General features: G+C 41.5%; 1 protein-coding gene across 1 annotated transcript in view; it reads right to left on the bottom strand.

Moving 5' to 3' along the window:
• LOC143930914 (alpha-2-macroglobulin-like protein 1) overlaps window positions 1–21,808 on the bottom strand; it is a 204,609-nt gene that overhangs the window by 146,539 nt on the left and 36,262 nt on the right. The window contains exons 8-10 of the mRNA XM_077455600.1: window positions 20,117–20,201; window positions 18,578–18,713; window positions 17,604–17,718 (exon numbers count right to left, since the gene is read on the bottom strand). Coding sequence (XP_077311726.1) covers window positions 17,604–17,718; window positions 18,578–18,713; window positions 20,117–20,201 — 336 coding nt within the window. The remainder of the gene's footprint in view (window positions 1–17,603; window positions 17,719–18,577; window positions 18,714–20,116; window positions 20,202–21,808) is intronic.

The raw sequence follows: 21,808 nt of genomic DNA on the forward strand, positions 1-21,808 counted from the left end.
GTATGCACATATATGCTTTGTAGGTCTTGAAAAACCTCCGGTGGGCTAAATTGTAAAATACTGTAAAGGATAGTAGCAGGAACACAATCACCACAGCGCTTTATTCGATATAAGGGCATTCCCATAGTTAAAATGGCGGCGTTCGCCCGCGCATGCGCGATAGGTGTATTGTGCTCTATATAGAGCGTAAGGTGTGTGAAGATGGCCGCTCCAGATGACGTCCCAGTGACGAAACGCGTAGGGCGTGGCTTATCGAACACACACTTTCAACATAGACGGCGTGGAAGCCGAACGGAACGCTCGCAGCAGCTTCCTTACTTCTTACACAGCAACCTTTTATGCCATTACCTATATCTAAAATTGTGAGTAGTTTTAAGTATTTGTTTAATAAATTGATTTATACGGTATCACACTATGGATGGTCCTCTCTTTTAACATATACATACTGTGGCACACTCCACCTGGAAATAACGAGGGATCCCCAGCAGCCCACCAGAAGCAAGCCAGAGAGCGACACAGTAGCTCATACTGTGAAGGCTGATCCTCCCCGGATGGGGTTATTTTTCTGGTGAGAGTACAACCTAGAAGTGTCCACAATGCATGAAGAATAGATTTGGATCCATCACATCCCCTCCTTTTATCCACGGAAAAAATCCCATTAATTGCACAGCACCAAAGACTTCTTGCTCTTTTTTACATTTTTATCTCTTTTATATTTTTATATATTTTTATATTTTTTGGATAAATATTTAACATTTTTATTTTTATTCTTACCCTTTTTTCACTCCCAATTTTTTTGGCATGTTCCACTTGATGTACTGACATCTATCACATATTTACTGTGTATTTTATTATTGCATGCATATATTTTACCGTCACATTTGTGCACTTTAAACTTTATAGTTTGGTTAATTCTGTGTTTACATTTCATATTTGTCACTAATATATTAAGCAGAACTAGCACTAGCACCGTACATGTTTTGGGTATTTATATGTTTTTAGACATTAAGAAGTGATCACTAATTTATGTCTTACATTGCACATATTTTTATTTTATAGCCAGCACGCTGGTAAATATCTATTGTGGCAAATATTTCTATTTATACATTTTCCAATCTTTACTTTATATATTTCATACTAGAACAGCACATTGCACATTGTCACTTACATATCAGGAAAAAGTAACACTTTTTTATTACACCATTAAGTCCCTGGAGACATACTTTCACATATAGGTATAGCGCCAGATCTATTCATAGCAACCCCCAATTTAATTTTCTTTTGATGGTATTTGAGTGCCTCTGCGATTTTTTTTTTTTGCGATATAAATGGAAAAAGAGCGAAAATTTTGAAAAAAAAGATATTTTCTTATTTTTGTTATAAGAAAAATCGAATAAACTGAATTTTAGTCATACATTGAGGGCAAAATTTATTCAGCCACATGTCTTTAGTAAAAAAAATGTCAATAAGCGTATATTTTTTGGTTTGCGCAAAAGTTATAGCGTCTACAAACTAGAGTACATTTTCTGGAATTTACACAGCTTTTAATTTATGACTGCCGATCTCATTTCTTGAGGTGCTAAAATGGCAGGGCAGTACAAATCCCCCCCAAATGACCCCATTTTGGAAAGTAGACACCCCAAGGAAATTGCTGATGGGTATGTTGAGCCCATTGAATATTTATTTTTTTTGTCCTAAGGGATTGAATAATGACAAAAAAAAAAAAATGATATATTGCTCACACATGCCATGGTTATATGTGGAATTGCACCCCAAAATATATTCCGCTACTTCTCCCGAGTATGAGGATACCACATGTGTGGGACTTTTTGGGAGTCTAGTCGCGCACGGCACCCCGAAAACCAATCACCACCTTCAGGATTTCTAAGGGTGCAAATTTTTGATTTAACTCCTCACTACCTATCACAGTTTCGAAGGCCATAAAATGCCAAAATAGCACAAAACCCCCCAAAATGACCCCATTTTGGAAAGTAGACACCCCAAGCTATTTACTGAGAGGCATGTTGAGTCCATGGAATATTTTATATTTTGCCACAAGTTGCGGGAATATTACAAACTTTTTTTTTTTTGCACAAAGTTGTCACTAAATGATATATTGCTCACACATGCTATGGGCATATGTGAAATGACACCCCAAAATACATTCTGCTGCTTCTCCCGAGTATGGGGATACCACATGTGTGGGACTTTTTGGGAGTCTACTCGCGCACGGCACCCCGAAAACCAATCACCACCTTCAGGATTTCTAAGGGTGCAAATTTTTGATTTAACTCCTCACTACCTATCACAGTTTCGAAGGCCATAAAATGCCAAAATAGCACAAAACCCCCCCAAATGACCCCATTTTGGAAAGTAGACACCCCAAGCTATTTACTGAGAGGCATGTTGAGTCCATGGAATATTTTATATTTTGCCAAAAGTTGCGGGAATATTACAAACTTTTTTTTTTTTGCACAAAGTTGTCACTAAATGATATATTGCTCACACATGCTATGGGCAGAAGTCAAATTACACCCCAAAATAAATTCTGCTGCTTCTCCCGAGTACGGGGATACCACATGTGGGGGACTTTTTGGGAGCCTAGCCACGTACGGGACCCCGAAAACCAAGCACTGCCTTCCGGATTTAAATATAAAATGCTACCAAAAAACCTGTTAGCGATGGCAGGGATCAGGCCTGACTCTGCGATCGCTGCAGTTATGTGTTTAGTGTTTTGTAAGTGACAGTGATCGATCGATACTGCACTTGGGTGGGCTGGGCAGAGGGGCAAAACGCAGGTGCTAGCAGGTATCTGGGCTGATCCCGCTAACAATGCGTTTTTTTGGAACCCTAAACTGCTGGGGACGCTAGTATAGATCTGATCAGATCAGATATTGATCTGTTCAGATTCTATAGCACTACGGGAGGTGTATGCTTTGCGTGTGGGTGTTAGCGGTACTGGCACTAACCTAGCGCTGCCTGGGGCGATGCAGACCCTGACCCTAAAACCTAATTGATATCACCCGCCGGGTGATCAGGGGGTTAAACCTTTATTGGGTAATAAATGGTGGGTGCCCTGATGCTATAAAAAACAAACTAACCAGAGTCACCCGTAACACTTATACGGTGATCAGTGGTGAAAGGGTTAACTAGGGGCAATCAGGGGGTTCAAATTTTTATTAGGTAGTATATGGGGGTCCCTGGCGCTATATAAAAACCTGACGGGGAACCTAAATAACTAACTGGCTAACCAGCGTCACCAGTGACACTTATACTGTGATCGCTGGTGAAAGGGGGTGAAAGGGTTAACTAGCAGCAATCAGGGGGTTAAAACCATTATTGGGTAGTATATCGGGGTACCTAGCGCTATAAAAACCTGGCGGTGAACCTAAAAAAATAACTAGCTACCTAGCGACACTAGCGACACTGATGCAGCGTTCAGAAAAATTATCGCTTAGTGACACTGGCAAAAGGGGGTGAAAGGGTTAACTAGCGGAAATCAGGGGGTTAAAACCATTATTGGGTAGTATATCGGGGTACCTAGCGCTATAAAAACCTGGCGGTGAACCTAAAAAAATAACTAGCTACCTAGCGACTGTAGCGACACTAATGCAGCGATCAGAAAAACGATCGCTTAGTGACACTGGCAAAAGGGGGTGAAAGGGTTAACTAGCGGCAATCAGGGGGTTAAAACCATTATTGGGTAGTATATCGGGGTACCTAGCGATATAAAAACCTGGCGGTGAACCTAAAAAAATAACTAGCTACCTAGCGACACATGCAGCGATCAGAAAAATGATCGCTTAGTGACACTGGCAAAAGGGGGTGAAAGGGTTAACTCTAGGGGCAATCAGGGGGTTAAATCTTTATTGGGGGGTGATAGGGGGCTACCCTGGACCTAACACTAACTGTCCTGACAGTTTTTACTGTCACAACTGACACTGAATGCATTGATCAGTAAAGAAATGATCAATGCAATCAGTGACACTGTGACTGGGGGGGGGAGGGGGGGCGGGGGGGATCGGGGGGCGATCGGGGGGGGGATCGGGGGGGGGGGTTTGTGTGCCTGTGTGTACCTACATGTCAGTGTAGTGTTGGTGCACACTTACTATTAGTCTTCTCCTCGTAGTCCGGTCAAAAAGACCGCCCCGAGGAGAATGACATCACTTCCTCCCCACTGTGTATTGTTTACACAGGAAGAGGAAGCTTCTCATTGGCCAGGAGCGATCCAGAGGGGGTGGCCGAAAACCAACGGCCATCCCCTCATCACGGAGCGCTCCCGGAGGGAAACGGACCGTCGTATCCAGCGGGAGGGGGTCCGATCGGACCCCCCACCCGCTGGAAGGCATTCACGTACATCTACGTGATTGTGCCTGCCTGTGCCATTGTGCTGACGTACATTGGCAATACGGCGGTCCTGAAGTGGTTAAACAGAAACGCTACATAATAAAGTCTTTAGTGAAATTAAATGGAATAAAGTGACCAGTGGCTATTTTTCAGTGTTCCTCTTAATAAGAAAAATAAAATGGTAAAGTCTTTATGTGAGCTAAAATGGGTAAAGTGACCAGTGGCTTATTCAGTGCTTCTCAAAAACCAGTGCCAGCAACCGTGTTTGTGATTCTTATATCTCCAGTGTTCATGGCACACCAGGTAAAGTGGCCCCTTACCTTACTGCTGTAAGGTAAACAGCAAAATAACCAAACGGCAAGGTCCAGGGGTTATGACCTAATTCCTGGTAGGTGAGTGCTGGCCCCCTCGGCTGGAATTTTACCCCTCAGATACTTTCCACATGGATCTTAAGCCTCAATATCATCCACAAAGGACAGTGAGTTCAGTCCTTGCCAGTCCTTCAGTCCTTGTTAGATATGCCTTTTAAGGGCTTGTTTCTCCACTCTGTCAGCTCTCTGTCTCTTTCCTGCAGCTCCCTGTTGCTCTGTCTCTCTGACTCGAGTCTCTGTCTGTCCCAGACAGAAGTTTATTATCTTGGAGATATTCACTTGAACATTTAAAGCACATGACACTTTATTGGTTTATTATCTGTAACAGATTGGATATTTCATTTTATTGATTGTTCACGGGTTAATCTGTTGGAAACACTTCACATGTTGGATTATTTTTATATTTACTGGGCAGAATACCTAATTGTATAACATTGGAGGTTTTATAATATTTTTTACTATATTTACCTAAAAAGAAAAAATTATCACTTAATAGAAGGAGACACCGTGTATCACTTAGTAACACTGGTATTATTTACATAAGCATACGGCACTTTAATTGTAGTCTAGTATAGTTTAGCTTAACTCTTTCAGGTAACACAACACCATTTATTTGATTTTTAAATATATTATCTGGGGGTTAGGGTATATACCCCTGCCGGTGGTTTGCTGCAACCTATCCTTATTAATAACCTAGGCCCTTGGTGATAGCGCGGGGATACTCTAATCTACTAAATTATAGACCCACCCCCCTCAACAGAAGCGACTTAAAAATCCTTACCAAACTCCTTGCAAATCGTCTAGCTTCATAAGGATCAAGTGGGGTTCATCCCAGGCAGACAGGGTCCTGATCAGATCAGAAGAGCCATAGACATAGTCTCCATCCTCCAGACAAACTGGCCAGGAGGTCCAAAACAATCAGGCATGCTTTTATCATTGGACCTTCAAAAGGCTCCTGGCCATAAATCTTTACAATCCTTGAACGTTGGGCGACAAGTTTATGGGCCTGATCTGAGCTCTTTATTAAAATCCTTAAGCCTATATTAGGCTTCAAGGCCACTACTTCAAACCAATACATATAGCCAAAGGCACCAGACAAGGCTGTCCTTTATCTCCGCTAATCTTTGCAATAGCAATTGAGACACTCACCACCTCCATTCGCCCGGACCCCAACATACAAGAAGTTCAATGTGGCTCTTAGGTTCACAAATGTGGCCTGTTTGCAGACGACAAAAACAGATGCCTAGTCATGGATTCCTATCTTAGGGAAAAAGACACATGGTCATTTCCGTCCCTCTCCTTACATTCACTCCTAGGGGTCGGTGGTTGAGTTCCTCCTCTCAGGCACAGCTAGCTCCCATTGGGGGTGTCCAGGGAGGAGGTACACCTCCGACCATTAACAGGAATACCAACCCTTCACTCTAATGCTACCATGTCTGTCTAAAATGATTTTACATTTGATATCTCTGACGTGTTACACTTGATTCATGTTGCGCTGCCTGTAACCTTTCTATGTTTTGACTCCATATTGAATTACTCGATATTTGAATCGATATTCTGAATGTCACTTTCAAATGTATTATTCTTGTTGTGATACAAAATAAAATACTTTGAAATAAAAAAAAATAAAAAATAATAATCTTGACCTAGGAGGACGAGGTCCATATGGAGTAGGAGGTTGAGATGGTGGTGGATGTGGCGGTGTAGGTGGAAGCTTTGGTGGAGGAGGATGAGGTAGCCAACACTGGTTTTTGTTTTTAATTTTATTTATTTTTTAATTAGGGTACACCCCAAAAGAGTGAGAAAGATCAAAAATACAACAATGGCTGGTTAAGGCCGTTATACATGTCTATTCTGCACAAGGTACGGACAAGTCCTGTGGGATCCATGCCTGGTTCATTTTAATGAACATGAGCTTGTCCACATTGGCTCTGGACAAGCGGCTGCGCTTGTCTGTGATAACGCCCCCTGCTGTGCTAAATACACGTTCAGATAATACACTGGCTGCAGGGCAGGCCAGCACCTTCAAGGCGTAAAGGGCAGGCTCAGGTCATGTGCCCAATTTGCAGACCCAGAAGTTGAAGGGGGCAGACCCATCATTCAGTACGTGTAGGCGTATGCACACATACTGCTCCACCATGTTGGTGAAATGCTGCCTCCTGCTAACACGTTCCATATCAGCTGGTGGTGCTGGTTCTTGTGGCGTGCTGACAAAGCTTTTCCACCTTTCGGCAATGCTAACCCTGCCTTCTGAGGTGCTGGCGGTGCCCCGGCTGCATTGGCGACCTCTTCCTCCTCCTCTGCCTTCACCTTGTGCTTCCACTGTGCCCCCGCTGTCAGGTGGGAATGCCACCAGCAGTGCATCTACCAGCGTGCACTTGTACTCGCGCATCTTACGATCACGCTTTAGTGAGGAAATTAAGGACGGTACGTTGTCCTTGTAACAGGGATCCAGCAGGGTGGCCACCCAGTAATCAGCACCAGTTAGAATGTGGTCAACTCCGCGGTCATTGCGGAGACACAGCATGTAATCGCTCATGTGTGCCAGGCTGCCCAGAGGCAACAAAAAGCTGTCCTCTGTGGGAGGTGTATCATCTGTGTCCTCTGTATCCCCCCAGCCACGTGATGGCCATGAGCTGGTCTGGGTGCCACCCTGTTGTGAACATGGTTCCTCCTCCTCCATCTCCTCATCCTCCACCTCGTCATCCTCCAGAACTGTGCCCTTGCTGGACAATTGTGTACCTGGTGTTTGTTGGTGCAGGAACCCACCCTCTGGGCCACCTGTGAATGACTGCCCTGAAAGCCTTTGAAATGATCCCTCTTCCTCCTCCTCCTCCTGTGCCAAATCCTCTTCCATCATCGCCCGAAGCGTTTTTTCAAGGAGGCATAGAACTAGGATAGTAACGCTGAGAACAGAGTCATCGGCACTGGCCATGTTGGTGGAGCGCAATAAGGCACACAGGTCTCACATGGAGGCCCAGTTATTGGTGGTGAAGGGGTGCTGTTCCGCAGAGCGACTCATGTGTGTGGGCTGCAGCTAAAACTCCACTATCGCCTGCTGCTGCTCGCACAGTCTGACCAGCAGGTGCAAAGTGGCGTTCCACCTTGTGGGCATGTCACATATGAGGTGGTGAGCAGGAAGGCTGAAGTTACGCTTGCAGCACTGACAGGCGAGCAGCAGCAGGGTGAGAATGCCGAAAGTGCGCACATACAGCCCGCACTTTCTGCAGCAGCTCTGATATATGGTGGTAATTTTTAAGGAACCTCTGGACCACCAAGTTCAGCACATGCGCCAGGCAAGGGATGTGCGTCAAACCGGATAGGCCCAGAGCTGCTACAAGATTTCGCCCATTATCGCACACCACCATCAGACCGGGCTTGAGGCTCACTGCCACCAACCACTCATCTGTCTTTTGTTCCATGTCCCTCCACAACACCTGCACGGTGTGGGGTTTTTCCCCCAAACAGGAAAGTTTTAAAACTGCCTGCTGTTGTTTACCCCTGGCTGTGCTGAAGTTGGTTTTGAAGGTGTTACACTGACCGGATGAGAAGGCGGTAGAGGATGAGGAAGCGGAGTAGGAGGAGTTAGCAACAGGAGGCAAACTGAACCGCCCTGCAATCCTCGGTGGTGGAAGAACATGTGCCAAACTGCTTTCTGCCTCAGGCCCAGCTGCCACTGCATTTACCCAGTGTGCTATTAGGGAGATATAACGTCCCTGACAATGCTTAGTGGTCCACGTATCCATAGTTTGGTGGACTTTGCCACAGATGGCATTGCGCAGTGCACACCTGATTTTGTCCCCCACTTGGTTGTGCAGGGAAGGGATGGCTCACCTGGAAAAGTAGTGGTGACTGTCGGACAGCCAATGCCATCAGGCTTTTAAAACTCTGCATCTCAACCAGACGGAATGACAGCATTTCAAAGGCTAGGAATTTTGAAACGCTGGCATTCAGGGCCAGGGATCGCGGGTGGGCGGGGGGTACTTCCTCTTCTGCTCCAGTGTTTGGGAGATAGTGAGCTGAACACTTCCATGGGACATTGTGGAGATGGTTGGTGACCCAGGTGGTAGTGTTGCTGGCAGATCCTCTGTTTGCGGGTTGGCAGGTGCCACTGTCACTACAGAGGTGAATGAAGAGGCCGAGACTGCAGCAGAAGAGGAAGCAGGCAGAGCCAGAGACCTTTCTTGGTTTTTGAGGTGTCTACTGCAGTGTAGCTTGTGCTTTGCACATAGATGCCTGGTCATGCAGGTTGTGCTCAGGTTGAGAACGTTTATGCCTCGCTTCAGGCTCTGATTGCACGGCATGCAAACCACTTGTGTCTTGTCATCAGCACATTGTCTGAAGAACTTCCATGCTAGGGACTCCTTGGACCTGGCTTTGGTGTGCTCGGTCCCTTGCTGCATTGGGCAGTAGCAGGCGTACTGTCTAGAGGACGGACACTCCGCTTTTGCACCCTGCTCCCTCTTCTGCTGTGCTGGTGGCTCTGTGTGACCACCGCCTCTTCCTCTGAACTACACAGGTCACCTGCATGAGGTTGATTCCATGTGGGGTCGAGGACCTCATCGTCCTCCACATCATCTTCCACCCAGTCTTCACCCCTGCCCTCTTTATCGGTCTGCACAATTGTGAAAGCAGCAGCAGTTGGCACCTGTGTTTTGTCATCATCCGAGATGTGCTGTGATGGTCATCCCATGTACTCATCTTCAAACATAAGTGGTTGAGCATCGGTGCACTCAATCTCTTCCACTTCTGGGGCAGGGCTAGGTGGATGGCCCTGGGAAACCCTGCTAACAGAGTCATCAAAAAGCAGAAGAGACTGCTGCATGATTTGGGGCTCAGACTGCTTGGCTGATTTGCAAGGGGGTGAGGTGAAAGACATTGGCTGCAGGTGCCAACTCTGATCTTTCAGCAGTAGACTGGGTGGGAGACCATGTGAAGGAACTGGAGGCACTGTCAGCAACCTAATCTACTATCGCCTGTACTTGTCCTGGCCTCAACATTCGTAGAGCCGCATTAGGCCCGACCAAATACTGCTGCAGGCTCTGTCGCCTACTAGCACCTGAGGAAGGTGTTTCACTTGTGCATGTAGCTGGCTCAGATCGACCACATCCTCCCTCTGCAACAGGAGCTCCACCAGCAGCACCACGACGGGGGGCCACGTCCCTTATTTGATGTTCTCCTCATATTTCTCAAATTTAGGATCTTGCCCTAAATGGATGTTTTTTGAATAGCAGAATAGAAGAACAGTATCTAAAGGGTGTATCTCACATATACAGATATGAAGTAAATGCTATTCAAAAAAATTTTTTGCCCTAAATTATTTTTTGAGAATAGCAGACTAAAACGGTATCTAAAGTGTGTATCTCACACGTACAGATATGCAGGAAACACTGCAAAATATATTTTTTTGCCCTAAATGGGTGTTTTAAAATAGCAGAATAGAGCAACAGTATCTAAACGGTGTATCTCACACGTACAGATATATAGAAAAGGCACAAAAAATAATAATTTTGCCCCTAAACATTTTTTTTTGGAATAGCAGAATAGAAGAACAGTATCTAAAGTGTATCTCACACGTATAGATATGCAGGAAACACTGCAAAGTATTATATATATTTTCCCCTAAATGGGTGTTTTTAGAATAGCAGAATAGAGCAACAGTATCTAAATGGTGTATCTCACACGTACAGATATGCAAAAAATGCTATTCAAAAATTATTTTTTTTGCCCTAAATTATTATTTTTTTGAATAGCACAATAGAAGAACAGTATCTAAAGTGTGTATCTCACACATACAGATATGCAGGAAACACTGTAAAATATTTATTTTGGCCCTAAATGGGTGTTTTTAGAATAGCAGAATAGAGCAACAGTATCTAAACAGTACACACGTACAGATATGCATAAAAAGCACCAAAAAAAATGATTTTGCCCTAAATAATTTTTTGGGGAATAGCAGAATAGAACAGTATCTAAAGTGTGTATCTCACTCGTACAGATATGCAGAAAACACTGTAAAATGTTTTTTTTGCCCTAACTGGGTGTTTTTAGAATAGCAGAATAGAGCAACAGTATCTAAACGCTACACACGTACAGATATGCATAAAACGCACCAAAAAAAAAAAAATTGCCCTAAATTATTTTTTGGGGAATAGTAGAATAGAACAGTATCTAAAGTGTGTATCTCACTCGTACAGATATGCAGAAAACACTGTAAAATATATTTTTTTGCCCTAACTGGGTGTTTTTGAATAGCAGAATAGGGCAACAGTATCTAAAGGGTGTATCTCACAGTAACATATGCAGTGCTGGTGCACTGAGCTTGCATAAAATGCCTGCCGACATCAACCTAACTAACAGATGGATAAAAGTTATATTTTCTCTGGCACTGGGCTCAGGGCAGTGTAAAAAGATTGTACACTGCCCCCACACAACTAAATCAAGGTAGATCGCTGAGTAATTAGATTTCTGAAGCAGGACTCCTATCTAATTCTCTCCCTCAAAGCAGCAGCAACCTTTCCCTACACTATCTATCTAAAGCAGAGTGATGTGCTGTGCTGTGTGCCTCTAGCTTATATAGAGGCTGGGTCACATGCTGCACTGGCCAATCACAGCCATGCCATTAGTAGGCATGGCTGTGATGGCTTCTAATGGCACACAAGTTAAATGAATGTTAATTGGCTGCCCTGCAGCTGTTAAAAAAGCATCATAACATTACTGAACACCGAACCCGAACATACAGTAAATTGTTTGGGTCCGGGACCCAAAAACTCAAAAGTCTGGTACGAACCCAAACTTTACAGTTCCGGTTCGCTCAACCCTAATCACAACCTTCTGCCATGTGCATCGGCTCCGGCGGTGTGCGCATGCCCCCCTATAGCCCTTAAAGTGGCCGCTGTACAGCTACGGCGAATCGTTTAGGAGAGCCAACCTGCCTCCATATAATGACAGCGACTGGTCAGCAAGCAGTTAAAGGAGTGGAGTATGCTCACTCTGCAAACTCTATTTTCATGTATCTGAATATAGTGAATGAGGTGACGTAAAATGAAAATCCACTTTGCAAAGAATGTAATAGGGATGAGCCAGATGTTCGACTCGAACATTGGATGTTCGCCTCTTCGCCGAACAGCGTACATTATGCGGTGTTTGCGGCAAATTCGAAAAGCCGCAGAAACGCTGCAGAAAGTCTATGCGACACTAACATTAAAAAAACAAAACTGCTCATTTTAAAGGCTTATATGCATGGTATTGTCATAAAAAGTGTTTGGGGACCTGGGTCCTGACCTAGGGAACATGTATCAGTGCAAAAAAAAGTTTTTAAAACTGTAGTTTTTTTTCTGTAATTTTAATAATGCTTAAAGTGAAACAATAAAAATGAAATATTCCTTTAAATATCATGCCTGGGGGTGTCTATAGTATGACTGTAATGTGGCACATTTTTCCCTTGTTTAAAACAATACCACAGCAAAATGACATTTCTAAAGGGAAAAAAAGTAATTTAAAACTGATTGCGGCTGTCATGAATTTTTGGGTCTCGGCAATATAGATAAAAATCATTGAAAAAATGAACAATATCATCAGACTCCAGATCTCTCTCCTTTGCCCTTAAAAGCATCTGATCAAACCAAGATTGGTAATGGTTTCTAAAGAAGAAACCAAAACCAGAAGTGACAAAATCCTCATCGCATCTGGTTTCATAGACCATAGAGACGATCTGGGAATTTCCATTCCTCCTTCATCCATGATCAGCCAGCGGAACCAATGGCTTTAGCCCTTATGACTCCCTGATGGAACGGGAGAGCTTGGGAAGGTAGGGAAAGGAGGCGGGGGACCACCTTCCACTCCATGTAAAAGTGATACAGTGGCTAAATAGTTGCTAGGATCACTTTTAAACACTTGCCACCAAATCACTTACCTGTACATTATTTTGCTTCAAGTAGTTTTACCGGAATGATGTCTGCAGCTGTACCATTTTTTAAAACCAACGGTTGGCATTCTTGTAATAACAACTGATGTGGCCAAGTAGCTACTCAGCTGGTTTTATGAGCAGTGGAAGGGGACATCCCTCCCCATCCCGCTGCCTTCCATCGCACCGCCCGGGCTCTCCTGTTCCACTGGAAGACATGAGCGACCAGCCGGCACGTACACCGCCTTTCCAGAGACCTAAACAAAGCCAGAATCGGCTTTGATCGGGCCTCGGCTGTAGTAACCTGGAAGCGGTGTCACAACGTCACTTCCAGTTTACTGGAGTCATAAAGACACCAGTTTAAAAATTTTAAAGTATTCAATAACGCAGATCTTGGTGTTTTGAAAGTTTTCAAGTGTAGAGGAGAAATTTATAGACTTTAGAGCTTTATAGTCTTATAGACCCCAGATCTCTCCATAAAGAGTACCTGTCACTTCCTATTACTGTCACAATGGATGTTTACATTCTTTGTGACAGCAATAAAAGTGATCCAAAAAAATTAAATTAAATTAAATTAAAAGTGAAGCATAAAAAAAAAAAGTAAAATAAAAAAAAGAAGTGAACACATATGTAAGTCGCACCCGCACATGTAAACAGTGTTCAAACCACACATCTGAGGTATTGCCATGATTGTTAGAGTGAGAGCAATATAGATCTCCTCTGTAACTCTAACTGCTAACCTGTTAAAAAATGTAAAGCGTCGCCAAGGAGATTTTTAAGTACTGTGGTTTGCCACCATTCCACGAGCGTGCGCAATTTTAAAGCATGACATGTTAGGTATGTATTTGCTCATCTTTCACATTATACAAATAAATTGGGCTAACTCTACTGTATTGTTTTTTTAAATTAATTAAAGTGTATTTTTTCTTTATAAATTGCGTTTGCAAGACCGCTGTGCAAATACAGTTTGATATAAAATATTGCAACAACTGCCATTTTATTCTCTGCTATATATATATATATATATATATATATGTATATATATATATATAATGTTTGGGTGTTCTAGGTAATTTTCAAACAACAAAAATACTGATTTTAATTTGTAAGCAACAAATGTCAGAAAAAAGGCCTGGTCTTCAAGTGGTTAAATTATTCAGCATTGACTGCTATCAAAATTCTCATTCTCAGTACATTTGAATGTCATTCAAAAATAGTTCGAAGTCTTGTTTGCTTTTAACATTCAATTTTGGAATGAATGGACTTTACTGAACAAAACCCACATACACTGTTATGCCTTGTACACACGGTCGGAAATTCAAACGGAAAAGGTCCGATCGGATTATATTGTCGGAAAATCCGATCACGTGTGGGCTCTATCAGACTTTTTCCATCCGAAATTAAGATGGAAAAAATTTGAGAGCAGGATCTCAAATTTTCCGACAAAAAAATCCGATCAGACTTTTTCCGATCGTTTGTAGAGAATTCCGATCGGACAAAGTGTCACGCATTCGCAGATAAAATTACGAGACCAAAGATATTGGCTACTAGCTTCAACGTAGTCCCGTCATAATGAACGAACGTCATCACGTTCCAAACAATCGGATTTTCTGACAGCTTTGTCCGACCGTATGTACGCAACACCAGTTTAGGACAAAATCCGTCTGAAAAAATTTGACGGATTTTGTTGTCGGAATGTCCGTTGTGTACAAGGCACTAGAAATTTGTACATTTGGGTAAAAAAAATTCCACCCTGTTCATTTGAAATTTCTTGTCACTGTGGCTGAAAACAAACATCTATTTGGTTCCACTAGTGATTAGAAAAACAAATGAACTTTCTTACAACACAAAATGTCAGATTAAATTCTACTAGTGTATACCAGACCCATACCTCCCAACTTTTTGAGATGGCAAAGAGGGACACCTACCAGCAAAAGCATGTAGGCATAAGACACGCCCCTTGCCGCACCCCCTTAAAGGAGAATTAACTTAAAAAAAGATTAGCTAAACCCACAAGGCTTTTTTTTTACCACTACTATTCTTTTATATTGGGTTTCGAAATTTACACATGCAGCAATTTTAGAAATAGGATGAAAGGTTTAGCACTGGGAAATACTTTTTGATGGATAAAAAGTGCATTTTATATACAACTATATAAATCAGACCAAAATGAGGGACAAATGAGGCAGAAAGAGGGACAGAGGGACATTGCTCCTGTTGTGAATTCATGAAGAAATACATTTAATATTCGCTGGCAGAGATGAGGGATTTCAGTAGGCCTAAAAAAAAGTGGATGAACTATAATGTTGATATTATTGAACTATGACCTCTTGGAGAACGTTAACGCAAAATACATGATCTCAGGTTTACTACATCAACTATTGAAAACTTTTACAAGCATACATTGAGACAGAAACTCGCTGGAACAATGGTGTATCTCGTCACAAGACAAGGAGATAGTTACCTGGTGTTAATGGATAAACAGAAGCAACAAATAACAGCCATGAAGACAAAAAGGTTAAACTATCGTGTTAGAGTAGCTAACACAACTCAAGCTGACTAAGACTGATGCCGCAATAATTTTTAATTCAAGGAAGACTTAAATAAATAAACCTATTGTCCTAAAGTCAACCTCAATATGGACTCAGATGTCAATAAGACAATGACTAAGGTACGAAGTGGAGATCTACCCCAACAGGGCAAATAAGACACCTCTGTTAGAAAAGTAAACAATGGAATTGTATCCTGAATGTTCAAAGTTCATTTGAAGACACTACAAAAAAACATTGAAAATTGTGTGTATTTTTACATCATGAATATATGTATATTAGAAGCAGGGATATGATATCTTCCTATAGTACAAATGTCTCAAAACATGGTGTGAGAGGAAGATACAAATCAGACATATTTCAAAAATACTTCAAGTGATTAAAACTGTATGTGATATTTGTGGGTCAACAAGGCGATATTGTGGTTTGGTACCTAGTGATCTGGGGAACTTTGTCATGGAGAGATTATATATGAAAGTGTGATCAGAAGTAGAAGTGTTTTAGCAACAAATTAGTATTATGAAAAAACATATAATCGTGATTATAACTGTATAAGAATTTAACCTATGTTTAGATAAACAAATATTGATTGGATACCCAAATTATACATGTATCCATATAGATAATAATTGTATGTGATATTGTTTGATATATATCTAACCTGTGTCCTTTAGAAATGGACTAAAGATTAACAGATATACATTGATATGCATATATATCACCATTTTATGCAAGTGATTATTCAAAATTATGTTAAAGCGGGAGTCCGCATTTTTTTTTTTTAAAAGCCAGCAGCTACAAATACTGCAGCTGCTGACTTTTAAAATAGTGACACTTACCTGTCCAGCGCGCCCGCGATGTCGGCACCCGGAGCCGATCTCTCAATCGTCTCTCGGGTGCTGCCGCCGCCATCTTGGGTATGGGAATCAGGAAGTGGAGCCTTTCGGCTTAATTTCCCGGTTCCCTACTGCGCATGCGCGAGTCTCGCTGCGCAATAAGGATGGACCCGCTGCCTCTGGGATCTGTGTGTTTCCCAGCAGGCAGCGGGGGACTTTCGGAAAGGGGCGTAATCTAAGCCCCTTTCCGCAGAGAGCTATCCCGGAAGTGGGTGCAGATACCTGTACTGTACAGGTACCTGCACCCCCTCCCCCCTGAAAGGTGCCAATTGTGGCGCCGGAAGGGGGGAGGAATCCAATGAGCGGAAGGTCCACTTTAGGGTGGACCTCCGCTTTAAGCGTATTTTATATTATACTATCATTCCTGAACACGCAAGATATATTCGTTAGAACATATATAAACAACGAACGCATATTATAGAAATAAAAATATTAACTTAAAGAGATAAAACACCAAACACATGTGAGACACCTGGTGGTTGAAGGTGCTATTACATTAAAATCACGAGACTACTGGGAAAGGTAATCCTTAAGTCTGCCTGCCAATAGGAAAGGGACACATACCCTCTAGGCAGAACTTAGTATAATTTTATGACCTTTTTGTTTAAGAGGATATTTAAGAAACTAAAAAGAGGGAGAAAGGGGGAGGAAAGAAGAGAGCTCGGAGGAGAGCTGGGGGGAGAGAGTCAGGGGGAAGCTTATTGACCCCCCCCTGAAAAGGGACACTGGAAGACATGCATGAATACACATTTTTACATTCATGAAGATCCCTGCTCCTTGGAACTCAGAGGTCACACAAAGTAATTCCTCTGTAAGAGAATCCATGTTGAAAGCCACGGCAGCCATCTTAAAATTCCTAGTAACCAACAATCCACACTAGTAGCCGTATTTATCATCTATTCTATGTTCTCTTAAATATTGATTTTTTGAATGTTCTATTATTGAAAATATTTCTCCCGAATCAATAACCGCCTTTTAGATTTTTTCTCTAAATTTATTTTTCATTATAAATTTCTTTTTGCATAGATGCCAATTTTATTGACAAACAAATGTCTAATTTATTTCACATTGTTAACCACTTACTTACCTGCAGTATAGTAACGGTTGGACGTGTGAAATACAGACATTCTGTTTAATTGTCAAGTATCAAAAGGTTATTGATTCTACCGAGAAGTGAAAATGGTGATAATTGTGTCCAAGGTACTACTACGCCCAGTTTGAGGGTGTTTCCATTAATTGTCAAAATGATCAAGTAATGCAATCTGTATTTTAATATTTCATGTAAATATTTGTTTTCTGTCAACCAATAAATGTAACTATTTTGTATGATCACTCGTCTCCGTGAATAAGTTTCACATATATAGACTGTATCATATAGACTGATTCTGTATCTTAAAAATATCTTTGTTAAAAATTACTTAGTAAATATTGTGCGGGAAATTGTCCTTAAAAAGCACAACACTCCCAATCAGGGAAAGTCCCTCGAAATCAGGGACAGTTGGGAGCTATGCAGGCATACCTTACCCAGACTTACCTGTACCCTGTTCTGTGATGTAGACAGATCCCTCCAATGTCAGGTCGATGTCACTTCTTGTTAAACTTAAAATGTCAGCCTTTACCTGGTGTGTGGTACATCCCGAATGATCCAGCTGAAAAGAAGATGCAGTGAGTCATGTAGACTGCTAATGGTACAGTTTTAATAGTAGTTAATGGCAGCAGGTGCCCAAATTTTTTTTGGGAGGGCAGGGGACAGCAAATAAAGCTGCCCCTCCAGTCATACTACCCCTTCCCCCCAACACTCAATTGATAAGGAAGGTGGCGATCCATGGCCTTAACCTTTTGCACGGAGGCGCGGGGAGGAAGTTGCGGATGGAAGAGCCAAGTCAGGGCCGTTGCTTCTCCTCCTGGCCGAATAGGAAGTGGGTCCTGAGTCCCGACTGGCTGGGAGTCCTAAGACTCCTGAGAAATCGGGTCTCAGGACCCACTTCCTGATTGGCCGGGAGGAGAAGCAGGAAGGTATTAGCTAATATGAAAGTGGTTGTAAACCCTTACAAACCACTTCGACCTACAGGTCTTATGCCTTTGCCTTGCAGGTTGAATTATTTTTTTTTAAATAGCCTTTACTTCCTCTTTAATTCGCTAATGTCACACAAGTGGGTAGGCTCTGCGCACCGGGCCCATCCTTTTTGAAGCCACTTAGAGCCTTCGGCTGTAATCACGTGGTTCTAAAAAAAGAAAAAAAAATACATTGAAATCCATGTTTCCGACACCCTGCATGGAGATTAGGCGCTGGGTGCATGGATTACGGGGAACATTGCCCCTAATGAGCGGGTCGTCACTGATAGTAATACAACCATATTCAGCATTGCTAAGATATTTGTTTCATGTAAGAAGCTAACAAAATCAAGGAATTATGAGTACTTATTTTCCAAAGGGATTTAAATGCAAAAAAAAAAGTAGAAAGTATATAAATTGATAAGCTCGTTATTGTCTCTTCTAATAATTTACCTTTCCAGTGTAGTTTGCACAGATATTGAGGGGCTCAATGAATATACGGGTATAGACGACCGCACGATATATGATTCTTCTTCTACGGCATATCTCAATCCTATAATTTCCTAATACTGGCTTTCCATAGGTGTACCTGAGGAAACATTTCATAGACTTTAAGTATCTGTTGTTTACCATTAGTCAAGGACAGGTAAAATAGTATATTGTATTCATTTAAAAAGGGGAGAGTAAAGCCTGGTACATACAGGCATTTTTTTTTTCTGTCATCCCAGTGGGCTGAACAAAAAAGGAGGTTGCTGTATTAACTATGCAATCTTAGTACAGCAATATCCCCGCTCTGTTATTGTGTTCTGACATTCTGACAGTGGGACTGCCCCCCACCAGAACAGACACCGGTTGGCAATCATAGCCAGTAATCGGATGCCGATCATCTGCTGGTTTTCCAGCATGCTTGTTCATTAGAAGCCGGTAGTTGGCATGAGCCCAGGCTAAAAGTCAGCTTGTAACTTCCGAACTAACCATTTTAGGATGATTTTTGGCTCATGTGTAAGCTCTCCTGAGTATGGCTTTGCTAACGCTCTTGTTTTTTTTACTGTATTGTAACTGTAATATCTCCCTTTATGTTTTAAAGTGCTGCACAAACTGTTGGAGCTAAATAAACCTTGTATTATAATAATAATAATAGGTAGACATGTGCACTGTAGAAAAATGTGTTTGTTTTCTTTTTTTGTTTCATTCGTGGGGTTTTTTTTTTTTTTTTTGGGTCATTCGTTATGATTGCAATTCGTAAATTCGAAAATTCGTAAATTCGAAAAATTTGTCAATTCGGAAATTATAAAATTAGAAAATCGGAAGATAAGAAAGAATATTAAAAAATTTGAAAGAATAACTAATTAACAAAAACAAGCTATTAAATTATAAGTAGAACGTAACAAATACAAATTTATCCGTTATAACTTTAAGTTATGAATTATCCAAAATAACGAATGCCGCATCTAAACAAATGGAAGGGAACAAATTAATAATAAATAATAACAATAAAACATTTTTATTAAAATTATTGTTGTTATTTATTATTATTAATTCATTAAGTTCCATTCGTTTAGATACAGCCAAATTTGAAATGAAATTCCAATACCTATAATTTAATAGTTAGTAATAGTTAAGTTGTCATTAGTTAGTTATTATTTCAGATTTCAAATTTTTGAATTTTCATTCTTCTTTTTGGATATTCAAATTTTCCAAATTACCAAAAAGTTGAATTTCCGAATTTTTGAACTTGAAAAAATTAGGAATTTCAGAAATGAACAAATTAACAAATTTGTCAAAATTAATTAACAAAAACGAATTCAGAACTAAACAAATTACATTATTATGTCTATTTCATACAAATAGCACTCCCCATTCCATGTGTGTTTTGGCAAGTTTCATTGCACAAAATATTAATTTCATTAATATCAATTTCAGCTTAAGATCAGTTTACAGTAAAATAATATGACTCATGTCGTAATCCAGCTAAAAATTTGTATGCTTCACCTGGCACATAGTTTAGCTGGTATAGTTTCACTGTTGAAGAGAACAACCTTGGGAAACTGGAGCGTTACTTCATATTTTGGGAGGACTGTAGTGACAAAAAAACAAATACTTTCAGTACAGACATAGGAATTCATATAGAAATATAAAGTAAACAAAGGGGCTTATTTGCTAAAATTGGATAGAGCAAAATCTGGTGCAGTTATGCATGGTAGACAATCCGTTTCCAATCTTTTGCTTGTTCAGTTAATGTATAATTAAAGGCAAAACTTTTTTAGTTTTGGAGAGGGATTAGAATGCTTGTAAATTTTTATTGCTGTCTGTGTCCATTTCTATTTGTCCTGTTTACCTTTATAATTGAAAGGAAAAAGAAAATGGGGGTGTGGCCAACAGCCAAGGAGTATGGCTGCCTTGTAAGAGAGCTCCATCTTCCGCAGGCACACCAGAGCATACTGCCAAACTCCTGAGCAGCTAAAAGTGGCGATGATAGCTCCCACAAGGTTGGGCATACCGTGGGAACATGTCGAGGAAGCAGAAACAAGAAAGGAGGCTGAGTAGAATGACAGACATTTACCGACATCCCGCAGCACAAAAATCAGCCAGTAATCAATGCTACCCTGAAGGATATGCTGGTGTCCCTCCACAGTACCTTACATGCAGACATCATGACCCTCACAAGCCACTTTAAAGAGGAAGTCAAAGCAGTAGACAACAGGGTCACTCATATAGAACACAAAATGAATGAATTTGCGGAAACTATCAACGAGGTTATTGATGCCCATAATGAGAGAGAAGACGATCTTCAACTAATAAAGGCAAAATTGGCCGATCTCGAAGATCATAACATTAAACATCTCAAAGAATAACATTAAAATCCGCAGGATACCTGAATCGGTTAAAACATCAGATCTGAGTGCACATTCCAAGAAATTTTTTCAGGATGCACTACCAGAGGCCTCTCTAACAGACCTTTCCATAGACAGGATCCATAGACTTCCTAAACCTAGGCATCTACCAGACCATTTGCCAAGAGACACGATTGCGAGGATCCACTTCTTCCAAACCAAGGAGAGGTTCCTTCATCTCGTGAGGAACCCGGAAAACATGCTGGCATCCACACAGAGCTTATCCTTCTATCCAGATCTATCAGCTTACACAATGCAAAGTAGAAGAAATATGGCTACCATCACCAAGCCCCTGAGAAACCACCAGATAACGTACAAATGGGCTTATCCGGCAAAACTCGTCATCACGAAAGACGGGAAAATGGTTACTATTAAATCAGTGGAAGAAGGTATACAACTCCTGCGAGAGTGGCGCATCCTGGACATGGAATGGACTCACAATTGATAGCCTCATCACCACGTCCCTGGTCTCCTGCCTGGCCATGAAAGATGAAAGACTGACCGCTCAGGTAACAGTACTCTACAACCCATCTGTAGCTCCGGTAGATCTGTGGAACTATGATCAGTTCTCTTTTTGCCCCTTGAACTTTACGGGATTCTATCCCTACTGATTCAGTTGAATCATCCTTTTTTAAAGTTTTGTTTCTTTGTTGTTTTACTTACACCAGAGAAGAAGAGTTTGTTGACTCTCCGATGCAATCCACATCTATAATTACCTTAACTGCTCTACACTTTGATTACTAACATTGAGTTGAAATTGTGGACTCACTTATTGAGCAAGACTTGATAC

Source organism: Lithobates pipiens, unplaced genomic scaffold (genome assembly GCF_037356315.1).
Source record: "Lithobates pipiens isolate NorthernLeopardFrog02 unplaced genomic scaffold, aLitPip1_a1.2 Scaffold_25, whole genome shotgun sequence".
In the NCBI taxonomy this organism is placed as follows: Eukaryota; Metazoa; Chordata; class Amphibia; order Anura; family Ranidae; genus Lithobates; species Lithobates pipiens.